The sequence below is a fragment of the Rhizopus microsporus genome (assembly GCF_002708625.1).
Source record: "Rhizopus microsporus ATCC 52813 unplaced genomic scaffold scaffold_6, whole genome shotgun sequence".
NCBI lineage: Eukaryota > Fungi > Mucoromycota > Mucoromycetes > Mucorales > Rhizopodaceae > Rhizopus > Rhizopus microsporus.
In genome coordinates, this window is record NW_019671921.1 from 1,052,000 (window position 1) to 1,067,013 (window position 15,014).

Sequence of the window (15,014 nt, forward strand, 5' to 3'; positions counted from 1 at the left end):
TTGCTGAACTATGAAAAAAGAGAGAGAAAGAGAGAGAGAGAGAGAGAACAATAAAAGCTTGTGTTCACATGATCTCTCTTTTTATATTTTATTTATAGGAGCATAAAGGGATCAAATCAGTAAAGTAATACGCGATACTTGTGTAAGCCATGACGCATTCTTTTTTCTTTATTCATGTCCCTTCTGTTATATGCATCCTTATTATTACTGCTCAAATATAATAAATAAAATACACACAGGTTTATTCAAAGAGGAGTCGAAGCCAGTTCGTTTCTGTCCGTAGACCCTTTCTCCTTTAACAGTTCTAATACACTGTTGCAAGCATTTGCCATCTGTCGAAAGCCTGACTCATCGATAAATTCATGAGCGCAAAACCAAAACTTGGAGGCATAATCTGAGCCTGTACGCCAATTCCTGGGTACACGGACATCTCCACCGGTGAAGACGGTACTCTGAGTCAAATACTGAAAGCATTCATCTACATCAAAATAGTCCTGAAATAAGATCATTCTGTCTCTTATCGAAGGTCCAGGAATATAGTCTATTCTCAGATCATGAGGAATGAGTTTCTGTAAGGTGGCTATTTATAATAAATGTTATAAAAAAAGAGAGAAATTCCACCAGATCACACTTACTTGGAGCTAAAGCTAGTTGAGTGTTTGGTCCCATGATGCTCGCTATTTTCAGTTGAAGCTTCGTGATATGTACTGCTTGCAAAGGCGGCATATGAACAAAATCATCGGCTGTCTTGAGAGAAGGGGACTGTAGAATAACGCCCCTGAGTGGCTTCTTGTGTATAGTCAATTGATTCTGTTCTGTCGTCATTATCTCGTCTTCCTCCTGTGCTGCTAGAGTATCAGCCAAGAGGGCATCTTCTTCTTGTTGTTGACTAAACCCTAATTTTGGATCTATTGGCTGTGTCGGAAAAGTGGCTTCAATCTGCTGACACTCGCTGTTCAAGGGAATATAATCCTGTGGGAACTTGTAAAACTTTCTTTTATGGTGCATAGCATTTTTCACTTGGCAAGTGTTGTATAAAGCTTGAGCGAAATCAACAATACGCTTATTTTCTAGGATTATCTCGAGTAAAGGGGGATTGCTCAATATAGTTTGCTTTATATCATATGAAGCCGTATTGGCTACATCTTCATCCACAAAAAGATGAGGTACTGATCCTTTCTCTGCTAGCATGGTTAGTGTGAAATGAAGCACCATGGCTCTTAGGTAATTTGCTTCGTACTGTGCTTGAGCTAGTTTCCTTTTCAGAGCTTGAATCTCTTTTAGAAAACACAATCTTTCCTTTTCATACTCTTGCTTTCTCTGATTCTCTCTTTCTCTATAAGCTCGTTGTGATGCTCTATTCTGTGCTCGTCTTTTCTCTACTGTTGGAGGATTAGGTTTACGACCGGGTCTCTTTTTCTTCTTGATCCTTTGTCCATCCTCTGTTTCGATGCCAAAATCGCTCTCTTGATCAAAATGGAAAAAGTTGAATTGTTGATTGTAGTTTTCTGAGCCTGTTGTTGACATTTTGGTTTTTTTTTTTTCAGTTTGATATTGGCTGGGAAAGATGAAAAATGGGGTGGAATAAAATCATTTTTCCCATATAAATAGTTAAACAAGAAGATATAGTCTTTTAAATAACATGTATCAAAGAAAAGAAAAGAAAGAGCGATTTTCTCTCCTTTATGAACTTGTGATATAATCTTGCATATTTCTATGAATATTTATCCCCCCCCCCCCCCCTTTTTGGCCCAAACTGTATATGTTATAAAAAATTATCTTTTTTTTTTTGGCTTCATTATATACAATATGCCTACAAGATATTATTAAAAAAGGGGAGAAAGGTTTTTCATTTTCAGAATCCTTTTTTTTTTCTCTCTCTCTCTTTCAAAATATGAATCAACAAAAATCAAAGACATTCAATTTTGGATTTCCAAGCAAAAAGAATAAAGCAGCACAAGAAGAACAATCTGTGTCAGAAGGGAAAAGAAAGATAACAGAAAGCATCGAGAGTTCAAATAAAAAATCAAAAACTATTGACGATGAAGACGAGTTATTAGCAAGTGCTGGCTTAGGACCTTCTATAAGCTCAGCTACAAAAGAAGAGGAAGAAGAAGAAGATCCTTTAGATGCATTTATGGCAGATATGAATGAAAAGGCAAAAAGTGAAAAATCAGAACCAAAGGTATAGAATTATACAATATACATTCACATTAATAACCATTATTATTCAGATTCGTAGAGATGATATTGAAGAAGAAGACGAACTTGAGAGTTATGTACGTCACATGAAAGAAAAAGGAATCACCATTGGAGCGAATAATCAACCATTGCCAGAAATAGATGAAGTAAAGATATATATATATATATACAAAGCAATACATGAGCTAATATTCCTGTAGAATGCCAACTCGGATGATGAAGTTTATGCTGCTGCTGCCGCTGTAGATCGTCTTGAAAAGCAATTTTACGATCTTGACGACGACACAGCAACAGCAGCACCCACAAAGAAAGAAATCGAACCGTTAGCCCGAGTGGATCACAGCACGATTGAATACACTCCTATTGAAAAGAACTTTTATGAAGAACATCCAGATATTACTGCATTAGATAATGAACGCGTAAAAGTATTACATCAAGAAATGGGAATTACTGTCTCGGGATACAATGTCCCAAAACCATGCATCTCATTTGCTCATTTTGGCTTTGATGAAGACTTGATGAATGCTATTGTTAAAGCAGGTTATACAGAACCATCAGCTATTCAACGACAAGCTATACCTGCTGCTTTAAGTGGTCGAGATATTATTGGTATTGCAAAAACGGGATCAGGGAAAACAGCTGCCTTTGTTCTGCCCATGTTGGTGCATATCATGGACCAAGAGGAATTAGTCAAGGGTGATGGTCCCATTGGCCTTATTCTGGCGCCCACACGTGAATTAGCTGTTCAAATATACCAAGAATCACGAAAGTTTGCTAAAGCTTACGGCCTCAAGTAATTTATACATTCATGTACTACAAACCAAGAGAGAGGAACTTATGTTCATTTGTAGAGTAGGCGCTGTTTATGGTGGCGCATCGAAATTGGACCAATTCAAAGACCTTCGTAGTGGAACCATTGAGATTTTGGTAGCAACACCAGGTCGACTGATTGATATGATCAAGATGAAAGCTACAAATTTGAAACGGGTTAGTTATCTTGTATTAGATGAGGCTGATCGTATGTTTGATCTTGGGTTTGGTAAGTCTTTTGTCAGCTTTTTTAGACAAGTGTACTAAACATGATGACAGAGCCTCAAGTGAGATCAATTTGTGATAACGTCAGACCAGATAGACAAAGTATGTTTATATTAAAAATACAAAAGGTGCCACGCTCACATTGATCTACTATACGCTCAAAAAGCTTTACTTTTCAGTGCAACTTTCCAAAAGCGTATAGAACGTTTAGCTCGTAATGTCACTTCAGATCCTGTTCGCATTAACGTTGGTACGACTGGTCAAGCAAATGAAGATATCACACAGATTGTTGAAGTATTTGTTGATGACACTTGGAAATGGGATTGGCTTATGAGAAGATTAGCTGGATTCTGTATAGGTAATAAAAAAAAATATACGCAATAACAAAAGTTGTTTACACATCCTATTAGAGGGAAGTGTTATCATTTTTGTCAGCAGAAAAGATTCAGTAGATAGTCTGGCATCCAGTATCCAACAAAACGGATATCAATGTAAGAACATCTCTATTTTTTGTTTATTTATTCCTTACAAACTGGTCTTTGTAGGCGTTGCTTTACATGGTGATCTACAACAATATGAAAGAGAAAAAGTGCTTAGAGAATTTAAGCAAAACAAGGCTCAAGTGTTGGTTGCAACAGACGTTGCAGCAAGAGGTCTTGATATTAAATCAGTAAAGATTGTCATCAACTATGAAGTGGCTCACGATATTGATTCACATACACATCGTGTTGGACGTACGGGACGAGCAGGTGAAAAGGGTACAGCCTATACATTGATTACACAAAAAGAAGATCGGTTTGCCGGTGAACTCGTACGGCATCTAGAAACATCCGGACAGGCTGTTCCTTCTGAACTGCTAAACTTGGCCATGAAGAACTCGAGATTCCGCGATGCTCGATTGGGTAGAAGAGGAAGAGGTGGAAGAGGTCGTCGGGGAAGAGGACGCGGTAATGCTAATCATACACCCATCGTGCCGAGGAATACAGCTGGTGTTGGATATCATTCAGGACAACATCCATCAAGTGGGATGATTCATTTTCAAAAATCCAGTACCGGAGATTTACACACGATATCACAACAACAACAACAACAACAACAACAACAGAGAAAGCCTAGTAGATGGAACTAACAAGATAAATAAAGATTATGCGTTCCTAATGTATACGCACTGCAATGCAATCGTGAAAGGGATAAAGGCATATGCGTGTAGTAAACCTTTTTTTTTTTTACAATCTGATAGTCAATTGAAATAGTGTGATTACGATATAGACTGTGCTCACCACATATATCAAGCAATAAAGATCGTATCGGTATTCAGTTTAAAATGAGTATTTCTAACAAAGTAGACATTCCCCTTCTCGTAAACAATTTAATAATACAACTATTAAAGACGAATTATTTCAAAAGACAGAGAAGGAGGCCATGATCAATAGACAAAGGATAACTTGGCAGAAACAATAAAGAGCGCTTTCATTGACAGCTTGTAAAAAATCACTTCATTTTTTCACGATTAAATGATACTGAAACAGACAACCCCTTTTTTAATTCTCCCCTTTTTTTTTAATATATTGAACAAAAATAAGATTATAAATAAGCTGTATTTAGAAAGTTTGTGAACAAGAAGAAGAAGGGAAAAGGGTCGCATTTATCTTTCCCATTATCTTTCCATTATCTTTTAAATCTATGCTTCCCGCAAAGAATTTTTCAAAAAAAAAAAAAAGCCCGCCGCATAAAATAGTCGTTTACAGATTATTGCTCTTTTCTTCTTCTTTTTTTTTTTTCTTTCTATTATTGTTTTAAATGCCTAGCAACACAAAAGCACCAGAGGCTCATGAAGTCCAAGAAATTGGTGGAACACCAGAACAAGAAGCATACATTCAAAATATTATTGAGCAATTCACTATTGATACTGAATACCTTGTAAAGATACGTGATCATTTTATTTCAGAAATGGAAAGAGGTCTTAGTCAAGAAGGCGCAACGGTTGCCATGATTCCATCTTATGTCGAGGGCCGCTTGACAGGTATATTTTTTTAAAAAAAGTGTATGACGTTATGCTATGGAACTGAACGCATTGTAATGTATCTAGGCAAGGAACAAGGCCGCTTTTTAGCCCTTGACTTGGGCGGTACCAACCTGAGAGTAGTACTTGTTACGCTGGAAGGTGAAGGCAAATTCAAGACGGTATCTTCTAAAGCTAAAGTGTCTGAGGCATTGAAGGTAGGACCGATGCGAAACTTGTGTGGTAATAATATATAATAGATGAAATCATGGTTTGAACTTCCGATTGATCAACACTTGTGTTTTTTTAGATTACATTGCCGAGTGTGTGGATACGTTCTTGACAGAACAAGGCCTTGAAGATCAAGAAATGGAACTTCATTTAGGATACACCTTCTCTTTCCCTGTTCTTCAATCAAAAGTAAATACAAGAAATAGAAGAAAAAATTATTTTATCTAATATCTTATAGATCAACCGAGGCATACTTTCAACGTGGACAAAAGGGTTTGCTTGCTCGGGTGCCGTTAACAAGGACCCCGTTTTATTATTACAAGATGCTTTATTAAGAAAACACGTTCCCGTAAAAGTATCTGCGCTTGTCAATGACACGGTCGGTACCCTTTTATCCAATGCATACAACAAGCCTGGTACCTTGGCCGGTCTCATCTTGGGTACTGGCTCCAACGGAGCTTATATCGAAAAAATGGAAAAGATCAAAAAATGGAAAGATGGAAAGACAACGTCAGATGAAATGATTATCAATATGGAATTTGGTGCATTTGATAATGAACGCCAAGTACTTCCTTTAACTCGCTTCGATAACAAGCTGGATCGTCAATCGATTAATCCCCATGCTCAAATTTATGAAAAGATGATTTCTGGCATGTATCTTGGTGAAATCACTCGTAATGTGTTGACAGACATGATCGATCGTGAGCTCCTACTCAAACGTGGCCCACATCAATCAGTTGCTTGGGCAAAGGATATCTCTCGTCATTGGTCATTCGAGACAGCATTCATGTCAAACATTGAAGCAGACGACTCTCCCGATTTGTCTCATACAAAAGAAATCTTGGATACCAACTTGAATATGCGTGATGTATCTACGGTAGAAGCTCGAATTATCAAGAAAGTATGCGAATTGGTCGGCAAACGTGCTGCTCGTTTAGCTGCAGTTGCCATTTCGGCTATCGTCAAGCATTGTGGTGTTGGTCCTGAAGGTCATGACATCGGTATTGATGGATCCCTTTACGAATTTTACCCTTCCTTTGAATCTAGAATGTATGAAGCTCTCCAGGAAATGATGCCTGAAGTTGAGGATATTCGCAACACCATTCGTCTTGGTCTTGCCAGAGATGGTAGCGGTGTCGGAGCTGCCCTTACTGCTTGTGTAGCTGCTCGTATGGAGGGACAGCGAATGGCAGAGTCACCACAAGTGTAGAAAGAAAAAGAAAAAAATAGCATACAGACATATGCATATACATAAATATACATGTACAGATTTTGATAACATTTATATATGTGTTTTTATTGCTACAACTCAAATACATTACTTGTGGATGTTATGCCATTAAATATACAAGTGTTGTTGATGGGAATATATTGATGGGTAATTAACTTGATAGCTTCTTGAGCAACGACTCCACCCAACAGAGCTGCTATATTAGCTGCTTCCTTGTTTTCAAATCGTACACTACTAAAGATGAGACGCTTTCTTTAAGAAATATGCACAACTTACAAGTTTTGGAGTGTTTTATCCATAATTTCACTTTCCATCAACTCTTGTACTTGCTCAAAAGGAATATCTATACTTTCCAAGAATACTACAGTTTGTTCTTTTAATGCATCATAATCCTCTACAGAACCTATTTCTATTTCAGTTTACACTGCTTATCCTCCTCCGTTTTTGGAGGACTTACTTGGATAACGATGATATATCTTCTGGAATCGATCTGCTGCTTTGAACACTATACAATAATGAATATTCTCTTCATTTTTCATCCATTGAACTATGATGAAAGGTATTTATAAATATGAAAAAGCAGCTTTTTTTTTTTTTACCTATTTTATCAGCTTGTTTATAATGAGAACTGATCAAACGATACTGAATCACTTTAATATGTCCAGCATTTTTACAAAAGGTTTCAATGACTTCATCTGAAATGACTGTTTCATCACCATCCAAAATATCATTCACTCTCTTCTTGACAGCGTTCAAATCAGAGAGAGCCTTTTGACGATAAACGCGTTGTAATCCAATGTATTTCACTGTATCTGACTTCATATCAGGTAACTTTCCCGAAAGAGGAAGCTGTCCCTCCCCTTCATTTTCGACAAAATCGCGTACTGCCTTTGCCAGAATCCAGAAATAAGGTGACTTTTTTTTTTACTTGTTAAGACAGTGCTTGTGTAGGCATGTACATACAACTTACATTGGCATCTGCGTTGACACAAGATGGGTCATTGAACGTCTGGCGCACTTCTGATGGAATCTGATTGTATTAAAAAAAAAAAGCATGAGTCATAAATGGAAGGGATATATGTTGAAACCTACATGATCTGTTGATGACAGTCTCCAGACATGAGAAAGAGCCTCTTGAAAATTTTCTTCGTCGGCAGCTCTCATACCACTTTTGATCATGTCTATCAATTCCTTTCTTTCCTCATAAGATCGGGGCGCCTGTCCATGTTTAGCTTTATAAGCCTCTACATACTTGAGAATGATGACCACGAATGGAACATGACTATGATCCGTTTGATCCAAAGCGTCCAAATCAAAAGAAGATGCATATTCGGAGAGTTCACGAAAGGGACAGGATAGTCTAAGGTCCATTGCGTTTTCAGGATGTGACTCGATGATGGTGTGTTCCGGTGCCTGAATACTAAAGGCGCCGATAAACCCGTTCGACTTGACAACAATCATGGCTTTATCTTGACATAAAGAAGCGAGTGTCAATACAGCTTCTTCTGGCATATTGACGATGATGATCATGGTGAATGGTTCAAATACTTTGGGATCGTTTTGAATTAAATCGAGAGGATCCTACGAGGAAGATTTATCATTCATTTTCTATAATAATACCTTTGTTTACCTTTTCAATAAATGTGACTTTAGCATCTTCGTTAAGCTCTTGAAGTAACTCTGCTGCTGATTTAGCTTTGGAACAGCCAATGCTTTCTGGATCCAGAAAAAAGTTGTTTTGAATATCTTGGCCTGTTACTTTGCTGTCGTCAATCACTGTTATATTACCAACGCCTAAGTTGAATGGTTAGTATAGCTAACCAAAGCTTTCTTTTCTTTTTACCAGGTAAAATCAGGTTTTTAATGATTTCACAGCCAGTTGAAGTAATGTTTAATAAACAGACATGAGCTTCTTCCAAGGCTTGTTGTCCTGTTGTTGCCCAAAGTCTATGTTTCTAAATATTGAAAAGATAAAACAAGTTGTTTAGTATCTACCTTAGTTGTCTATCATATTTTTGTGTTTTGAGATCAATTGGAGGCGACATTATATATGTATATAAACAAGGAAAAGAAAAAGAAAAAAAGTCTATATAATTTATTCTGTGTGTATTATGAAAAGTAAGAAGCGACCTTCTCCTCCCCCCTTTATCCCAATTCTTTCTGCCTCTGTCTCTCTCTCTCTTGTGTTACTACTTTATGACACCTTCCCTCTTATTCGTATCCTGTAAACACAATGCGTTAAACAAATCTATTGTGCATCTCAATCATAAACTTATGCTTAAAGATCAACTCTACACACAAGTCCGACTGCCTGTGTTCAAATACGCGGCTTTGCCTGTTTTATTGCATTTTCTTTCTTTTTTTTTTTTTTAAGCTTATAATAATGGCTTTTCTTTCTGGATTTGTAAAGAGCGGATTATCTTTATTGGGCAAAGATAACTCAGGATTTGGATACGCCATTGGAGACAAGGTTGAGTTTTATTCAAATCAGTCTATTTGGAATCTTCATCAAGGTACAAAGAAGGCAAGTGATGTTGACACTTTATATTTGGATATATTCTCACACAGCTTTTCCTCCTCTTTATTAATAGGAAGATGGTTCTGAGGTTTCGATATTCGTATTTGATTGTATAAAGAATAAGGATCGAGTACTATTAGCCAGAAATGCCTTTAAACGAATAAGAACCATGAGGCACCCAGATATGCTACGTTATTTGGATGGCATAGAGGTGAATAGAGAATATTAGGATCTTATTTGAATGCTTATTCTATTGATTGAACAGACGGAACAAAGTATCATGTTTGTCACTGATCCTGTTGAACCATTATCAAACCAACTTGGCCAAGACCCAGATAAGAATCTGATTATGTGGGGGCTCTATAAAGTGGCAGTAAGAGAAACATATACAGTGGTTAAGAAAAGATATTAAAAGATTTGCTTAGAATGCTATCAAGTTCATCAATGACGATTGTGATATGGTTCATGGCAATGTCAGAGTGTCTTCAATATTTACAAATAAAGCAGGCGAGTGGAAACTAGGTGGATTTGAACTACTTTGCTCAATGAAGGAGGAGAGTCCAATGATTTTGGTAAAAAAAAAAAAAAGCTAGAGTTTGACAAAAACTAAAGTCTCATCATGATCCCTTAGACGTTTGGTGGGTTAGTTCCAGATGCTCAGAGATATGCAACACCCGAAGTGAAAAAATCAGGCTGGACAGTCATAAAAGAGTAAGAGATCAGTAGGACAGGATAACTGATATAATAATCCAATCATTTAGCTTACCAACAGGAGCCATTGATTCATACCATTTAGGCTGCCTTATATATGAAGCATACAATCATCGATTTGAAACAACAGATTCATTATTAAACCAAAAGGGCAATCTACCGCCAAGCATTCAGCGAGCTTATACACATCTCCTGAATCCAAATTACAAGTCAAGAGCCACTGCAGACATGTTTTTAGACGATGGCCTAAGTGCAAAAGGATTCTTTTCAAATGATTTTGTAAAAGTAAACCTGTTTTTGGAAAATATCAGCATCAAAGAACAGAGCGAAAAGGAAGGGTTCTTTAAAAAGTTGGATGCTTACATTGATTCATTTCCAAGCCAGTTTTGTAAGTATAAAATACTACCTGAACTCATGAAAGCGTTTGAATTTGGGTCTGGTGGCGCCAAAGCGCTAGGCGCGATTGTGAAAGTGGGGGATTACCTGTCAGATGAAGAATATGAATCGATTATTATCGATCCCATCATCAGAATGTTTGCTTCACCAGATCGAGCGATACGTATTAGCTTATTAGAGAATATGCCAAAGTTTATAGAACATATGAACAATAAAATGGTGACAAATCAAGTTTTTCCAAACATTGTAAGCAAAACAACCGAAACTGGGACAGACTGATTGAACCCTTTGTAGGCTACTGGATTTACAGATGTTGTTCCAATTATCCGTGAACAGACCATTAAGTCAGTCTTGCTTCTTGTGCCGAAATTAAACGAACGTATAATCAATTATGACCTTTTAAAATATCTTGCAAAACTTCAGATGGATCCTGAACCAGGAATTAGAACAAATACCACCATTTGCCTTGGAAAAATAGCAAGATATCTAAGCGAAAGTGTAAGTGATTCTTATTTGATCTATCAGTCATTAACTATGGTTTTAGACAAGAAAGAAAGTGCTGATATCAGCATTTACCAGAAGTCTAAGAGACAGCTTTTTTCATGCAAGAGTGGCAGCTTTAATGGCTCTTAATGGTAACATTGGGTCTTTACATTGTACAATAAGCAAAAAATTAACTATTCTCTTTAGCAACTGTCGAATTTTATGACGCCCAGGAATGCGCGACAAAGGTATTACCCGCCGTATCAGCCGCTTTGATTGATAAAGAAAAGTAAAATCTCTTACTAATTTATAAGCTTCTCTACTAAATTTGTATCTATAGGCCTGTTCGTGATCAAGCATTTAAGGCACTAAATACCTTTGTAAAGAAAGTTCAGGAATTTGCTGACAATATGGTACTTTCTTGATCACTTAACGATATATTATTATATTAAGCTTCGTTTAATAGCCTGAAACAGCAATTGAGCCTGCTACTGCATCACCCAACTCAGAAGAAGCAAAAGCTCAAGCGACCAGTATGACAGGTGTCTTGGGTGGCGCAACAAAGGGATTGGCTGGTTGGGCTGTGTCTTCTATTCAGTCAAGAGTAAGAAGAAAAGTAAACAGTACATATTCATTCATCTTGTCAAAAATAGTTTTCTACGCCAAGTGGTGAAATCGGAAACCCAGTCAACACTGTTGATGCGAGCACTCCAACGGCAAGCCATCAGAATGTAGCAACGCCTCCACTTCAAAAGAGCGCATCGATTAGATTCGATATTCAAAGCATAGAACCTGATGTGACTGAAGAGACGAATGCATGGGATGACGAGGATACTATTCCATTCGATACCAATTCGGAAGCAACGAATGGCACTTCGGGTAAAAAGATATGATAAAGTATATATATTATATGAGCTCATCTTTTTTATCTTAGATTTTGCTAGTCCAGTCACTCAAGCAGAAGCTACCTCACCTTTATCAAATGACTATACCGCAACCTCTCCTGTATCAACTTTTGGTGTAAGCAAAGCAGCTCAAGGATCCATGAAGCTAGGTCATAGTAAACCCAACAAGATAGGTAAAGTCATATTTTTGTGTCATGTGCATGCATTTACATTACCTCTAATCATTCGTCTGTTATTAAAAGATGATGGTGGGCTTGATTCCATGATTTCAGCCTTGAAGGATACTAAAGATGAACGAAAGACCGAACTGGAACGCAAAAGAGAAGAAAGAAGACAGGTAAGTAATGCATGTGGTATTGAATATGGCTTGCTAATCAATAATATACAGCGTATGGCTGAATTAAGAGAGAAGAAAAAAGGCGGCATTGGAGCAAAAAGGGTTCAAGGCATAGGATTATAAATAACAATAAACAACACATAATTTGCTCTCATAGCATACTTTCTGCAAACCAAGGCACAGATCTTTCTTGATTACTATATTTGGAATGTATTTTAACATCCCGAAAAGGAAAACCCAAAATAACCTCTTTTTTGGTCCCTTTGTTTTCTATTGCTTTTTTGGGTATTTTTTTAAAAGATTTTCTTAAGCATTGAAACTTTCTGGCATTCCTCCTTCCTTTTCTCAAGGTTTCATTGTTTAATTTCATTATGTCTTTACAGATATTGAGAAATGCGGTCTTTGTTTCGCTGTTTATTATGGTCATTTTGCATGAAATATCATGCATGATCTTACCAACAAAGACGACATACTTGGCTCACTCCACTGCAATATTATCTGAAAAGCCAACTCATTTATCTAAAAGAGATGATATTGAAACGAATCTTGAATTATATCAAAACTGGGCAAGCATATGTAGGCAATATAGAAATGGTGGCTATAACGCGATCATTGCCTCAAATACAAACGATGACATTGACATAAACAAGTTGTGGAAAACTATTACTCAAACCATCAATTGCGGTCCTGGTGGTCCCGTTACTGTTACTACGACTGTAAGCGCGAGTCCGACATCAGTACCCTCTAATAGTGGCTCAAGTCCATGCCAGGGGCAGTGTTGGTCAGACTATCTATGGCGTAAGTATGAAAGACATATTCAATAGCAAACATTGCCTCATTCTGTCTTCCAATAGATACCTACGGTGATGGGATTAGTCCTGCTCAGGGATTCGTAGGCACGTTATGTATAGTCGTAGGCTTTTACTTTTTTATACTCGGCTTCCGCTTCTTCCGTCCAACTATGGCTCTTGTAGGATTTATCTTTTTTGGTATGCAAAATATATATATATTTACTATAGATAACGACATGTTTTAACTTGTTGCCATCTAGCCACCATGACATGGATTGGCCTTGTTAACAACGAACCTACTGGTGGCTACCCTCTTGCTGACTTGATATATATCTGCGTTAGCGCAGGACTTGGTGTCCTTGGTGCCTTTCTCTTTGTTTACTTTTACCCTGCTGGCATATATTGTTTAGCAGGGTTAGGAGGATTTTATGTTGCGGTTTATATAATGTCATGGAAAGAAAATCTCGTTATCATTATTGTAAGTGAAAAAGACACTTGGTTATGAAAGTGAAACTAATTCCATGCTGTAGAAAGTTGCTCGTGTATGCTTTATTATAGGCTGTGGAGTACTATCCTGCGTACTACTTTACTTTGCTGAGACATACATGGTATTCATGTATACTGCATTCATTGGCTCATACCTGTTCTTCTTTGGTCTTGATTTTTTTGTACATACTGGCTTTATCAACCCATGGCTACTTATTTTCGATGGAAACCCGAATCACCATAATACTTATTTGATGAGTACCTCTGTGCGAGTCATGTTGGCGCTTGTCTTATTTATCTTTTTGGTGTCTATCATTTGGCAGTATTATTGGCATGTCATTCGTTGTCCTCGAAAGTTTGGCGTGGTTATTGTGGAAGAAGAAGTGAAAAAAGAAGAAAAAAAGGAAGAAAAACCAGCAGATCCCCCTTCAGAGCCCATCGTCTGTTGTCCTCCTCCATACTATCCCCCGCCTTACTACCCTCAACCTATCTTTACTCAAAATATTTATACAGCCCATTAATGTAACATATATATACCAATCGATTCTAATCAAAACGCTCACACTTCTTTTTGGTTTTTTTTTCTCACTTTTGCTGTGTCGAACATGCAGGCATTCTCAAGATACATAATAAAGAAATTCAATATGTCAGTTCTTACCAGCATTTAAAAAAGTCAAAGAGGATACAACAGTATGCGTGTCAGGAATTAATCAGAATTATTTTTATAAGAAAGCGAAGAAAAAAAGGAGGGGGGGGTTTTAATAATCGCTTTCCAGCGAGCTCTGAAGATGTTCTTTAAAAAAAACGTTGATCGTATGTCTTGAAACTGATTTTGAAAATCTTTGAACATATTATATCTGACAAGACCATTCCATTATTGTCATTACTCCCATAGTTTTTCCTCTTTTCCTTGTGTTGGTTTTTTAAAGAGGTAATCATCTTCATTATTTCTTCAAAGCGATACTATATGAAAAACATATGCTGTTAGATCTTATCTTTCAAGTTATAAGAATGACGACTACACCTTGAAACCCAAGAAATATGTTGACAAGTTCATCAAATTTTCTTCTTCTCAGCAAACTCTTCACTTAGCTCTACTTTTTCTTCTCGGACAAAGTCATACAGTCCATTCTTGGAGCACTTGATTGACCACAAGCGAATGGCTCTGCCTAAATGTTAATAAAAGGTATATGATCTTGCCGCTTATTTGTACAAATTACAGCTTGAACCTTTTGAACTCGTCAATCAAAGCGTACTTGTACATATCTGCAATGGTCTTGAGCATTGCCAACAAGGCAAGCATCCCTTTCGAGTTATCAAAAGTAACTTTTAACTTGTCGTCACTTTTGAATGGTCCCGCTGTCTCCAGGATAGCCACTTCCACGTCTTCTGCTGCGCCTAAGCGAACACCATCCACACGATAAACCTGCCTTTTATTGAAAGTAGCATGCATACTTTTTAATTGGACTGTCATAGCTACAAGTTCTTCTTCCCTGGGGACAAAATATGGCTCGTAGCCATTCTTCTTCACCATGAACATCATTGCTTGCACGATAGGAAAGATTATGTTGGTGTTAAACACCACTTCGGAATGTGCCAATGATGGTTGTTTGACGTAAACGTTGGACCTAGTTCAGATAAAGGAAAACATATAAGTATTTGAATGATTATATGTTTTTTTTTTTT

At 37.2% G+C, this 15,014-nt stretch overlaps 7 protein-coding genes across 7 annotated transcripts; 4 read left to right on the top strand and 3 right to left on the bottom strand.

Moving 5' to 3' along the window:
* Positions 1 to 20: 20 nt before the first annotated feature.
* Positions 21 to 1,735, bottom strand: RHIMIDRAFT_280375 (uncharacterized protein). The gene is made up of 2 exons (XM_023612902.1): positions 636 to 1,735; positions 21 to 580 (listed from the first exon to the last, which is right to left on the bottom strand). Exons 1-2 carry the CDS (start codon positions 1,525 to 1,527, stop codon positions 246 to 248), a joined length of 1,227 nt encoding a protein of 408 aa, XP_023467466.1. The 5' UTR covers positions 1,528 to 1,735; the 3' UTR covers positions 21 to 245.
* A 1-nt stretch (position 1,736) lies between these two features.
* Positions 1,737 to 4,366, top strand: RHIMIDRAFT_291407 (P-loop containing nucleoside triphosphate hydrolase protein; the record flags this gene model as incomplete). The annotated part of the gene is made up of 8 exons (XM_023613807.1): positions 1,737 to 2,185; positions 2,235 to 2,348; positions 2,403 to 2,995; positions 3,054 to 3,241; positions 3,292 to 3,339; positions 3,404 to 3,595; positions 3,648 to 3,728; positions 3,783 to 4,366. The coding sequence occupies exons 1-8, from the start codon at positions 1,895 to 1,897 to the stop codon at positions 4,364 to 4,366; spliced, it is 2,091 nt and encodes a 696-aa protein (XP_023467467.1). The 5' UTR covers positions 1,737 to 1,894.
* Positions 4,367 to 5,037: 671 nt separating this feature from the next.
* RHIMIDRAFT_201344 (putative glucokinase) lies at positions 5,038 to 6,680 on the top strand (the record flags this gene model as incomplete). The annotated part of the gene is made up of 4 exons (XM_023606529.1): positions 5,038 to 5,260; positions 5,327 to 5,482; positions 5,550 to 5,659; positions 5,709 to 6,680. The coding sequence occupies 4 exons, from the start codon at positions 5,038 to 5,040 to the stop codon at positions 6,678 to 6,680; spliced, it is 1,461 nt and encodes a 486-aa protein (XP_023467468.1).
* Positions 6,681 to 6,772: 92 nt separating this feature from the next.
* RHIMIDRAFT_236813 (Nedd8 activating enzyme E1 subunit 1) lies at positions 6,773 to 8,746 on the bottom strand (the record flags this gene model as incomplete). Its single annotated transcript, XM_023608641.1, has 9 exons — positions 6,773 to 6,932; positions 6,978 to 7,104; positions 7,159 to 7,248; positions 7,301 to 7,616; positions 7,672 to 7,731; positions 7,794 to 8,282; positions 8,332 to 8,495; positions 8,545 to 8,648; positions 8,697 to 8,746. The coding sequence occupies 9 exons, from the start codon at positions 8,744 to 8,746 to the stop codon at positions 6,773 to 6,775; spliced, it is 1,560 nt and encodes a 519-aa protein (XP_023467469.1).
* Positions 8,747 to 9,049: 303 nt separating this feature from the next.
* On the top strand, positions 9,050 to 12,301 carry RHIMIDRAFT_280384 (ARM repeat-containing protein). The gene is made up of 15 exons (XM_023612903.1): positions 9,050 to 9,225; positions 9,293 to 9,430; positions 9,485 to 9,592; positions 9,645 to 9,791; positions 9,851 to 9,930; positions 9,981 to 10,572; positions 10,621 to 10,824; positions 10,871 to 10,961; positions 11,017 to 11,098; positions 11,150 to 11,222; positions 11,276 to 11,413; positions 11,463 to 11,688; positions 11,744 to 11,887; positions 11,957 to 12,051; positions 12,103 to 12,301. The coding sequence occupies exons 1-15, from the start codon at positions 9,085 to 9,087 to the stop codon at positions 12,172 to 12,174; spliced, it is 2,331 nt and encodes a 776-aa protein (XP_023467470.1). The 5' UTR covers positions 9,050 to 9,084; the 3' UTR covers positions 12,175 to 12,301.
* A 38-nt stretch (positions 12,302 to 12,339) lies between these two features.
* RHIMIDRAFT_291410 (uncharacterized protein) lies at positions 12,340 to 13,991 on the top strand. Its single transcript, XM_023613808.1, has 4 exons — positions 12,340 to 12,849; positions 12,906 to 13,040; positions 13,103 to 13,320; positions 13,373 to 13,991. Exons 1-4 carry the CDS (start codon positions 12,423 to 12,425, stop codon positions 13,847 to 13,849), a joined length of 1,257 nt encoding a protein of 418 aa, XP_023467471.1. The 5' UTR covers positions 12,340 to 12,422; the 3' UTR covers positions 13,850 to 13,991.
* Positions 13,992 to 14,505: 514 nt separating this feature from the next.
* Positions 14,506 to 14,956, bottom strand: RHIMIDRAFT_280416 (uncharacterized protein). The gene has a single exon (XM_023612904.1). It carries the CDS (start codon positions 14,869 to 14,871, stop codon positions 14,545 to 14,547), a length of 327 nt encoding a protein of 108 aa, XP_023467472.1. The 5' UTR covers positions 14,872 to 14,956; the 3' UTR covers positions 14,506 to 14,544.
* Positions 14,957 to 15,014: the final 58 nt, after the last annotated feature.

Bases quoted from the DNA above. Each gene is read 5' to 3' on its own strand.
- RHIMIDRAFT_280375 (XM_023612902.1), bottom strand. From the start codon at position 1,527: ATGTCAACAACAGGCTCAGAAAACTACAATCAACAATTCAACTTTTTC. The intron at 581-635 runs GTAAGTGTGATC...TATTATAAATAG, and splicing joins TCAACTAGCTTTAGCTCCAA to CCACCTTACAGAAACTCATT.
- RHIMIDRAFT_280384 (XM_023612903.1), top strand. From the start codon at position 9,085: ATGGCTTTTCTTTCTGGATTTGTAAAGAGCGGATTATCTTTATTGGGC. The intron at 9,792-9,850 runs GTAAAAAAAAAA...ATGATCCCTTAG, and splicing joins AGGAGAGTCCAATGATTTTG to ACGTTTGGTGGGTTAGTTCC. The intron at 11,223-11,275 runs GTACTTTCTTGA...TTCGTTTAATAG, and splicing joins AGGAATTTGCTGACAATATG to CCTGAAACAGCAATTGAGCC.
- RHIMIDRAFT_291410 (XM_023613808.1), top strand. From the start codon at position 12,423: ATGTCTTTACAGATATTGAGAAATGCGGTCTTTGTTTCGCTGTTTATT. The intron at 12,850-12,905 runs GTAAGTATGAAA...GTCTTCCAATAG, and splicing joins TTGGTCAGACTATCTATGGC to ATACCTACGGTGATGGGATT. The intron at 13,321-13,372 runs GTAAGTGAAAAA...TCCATGCTGTAG, and splicing joins AAAATCTCGTTATCATTATT to AAAGTTGCTCGTGTATGCTT.
- RHIMIDRAFT_280416 (XM_023612904.1), bottom strand. From the start codon at position 14,871: ATGATGTTCATGGTGAAGAAGAATGGCTACGAGCCATATTTTGTCCCC.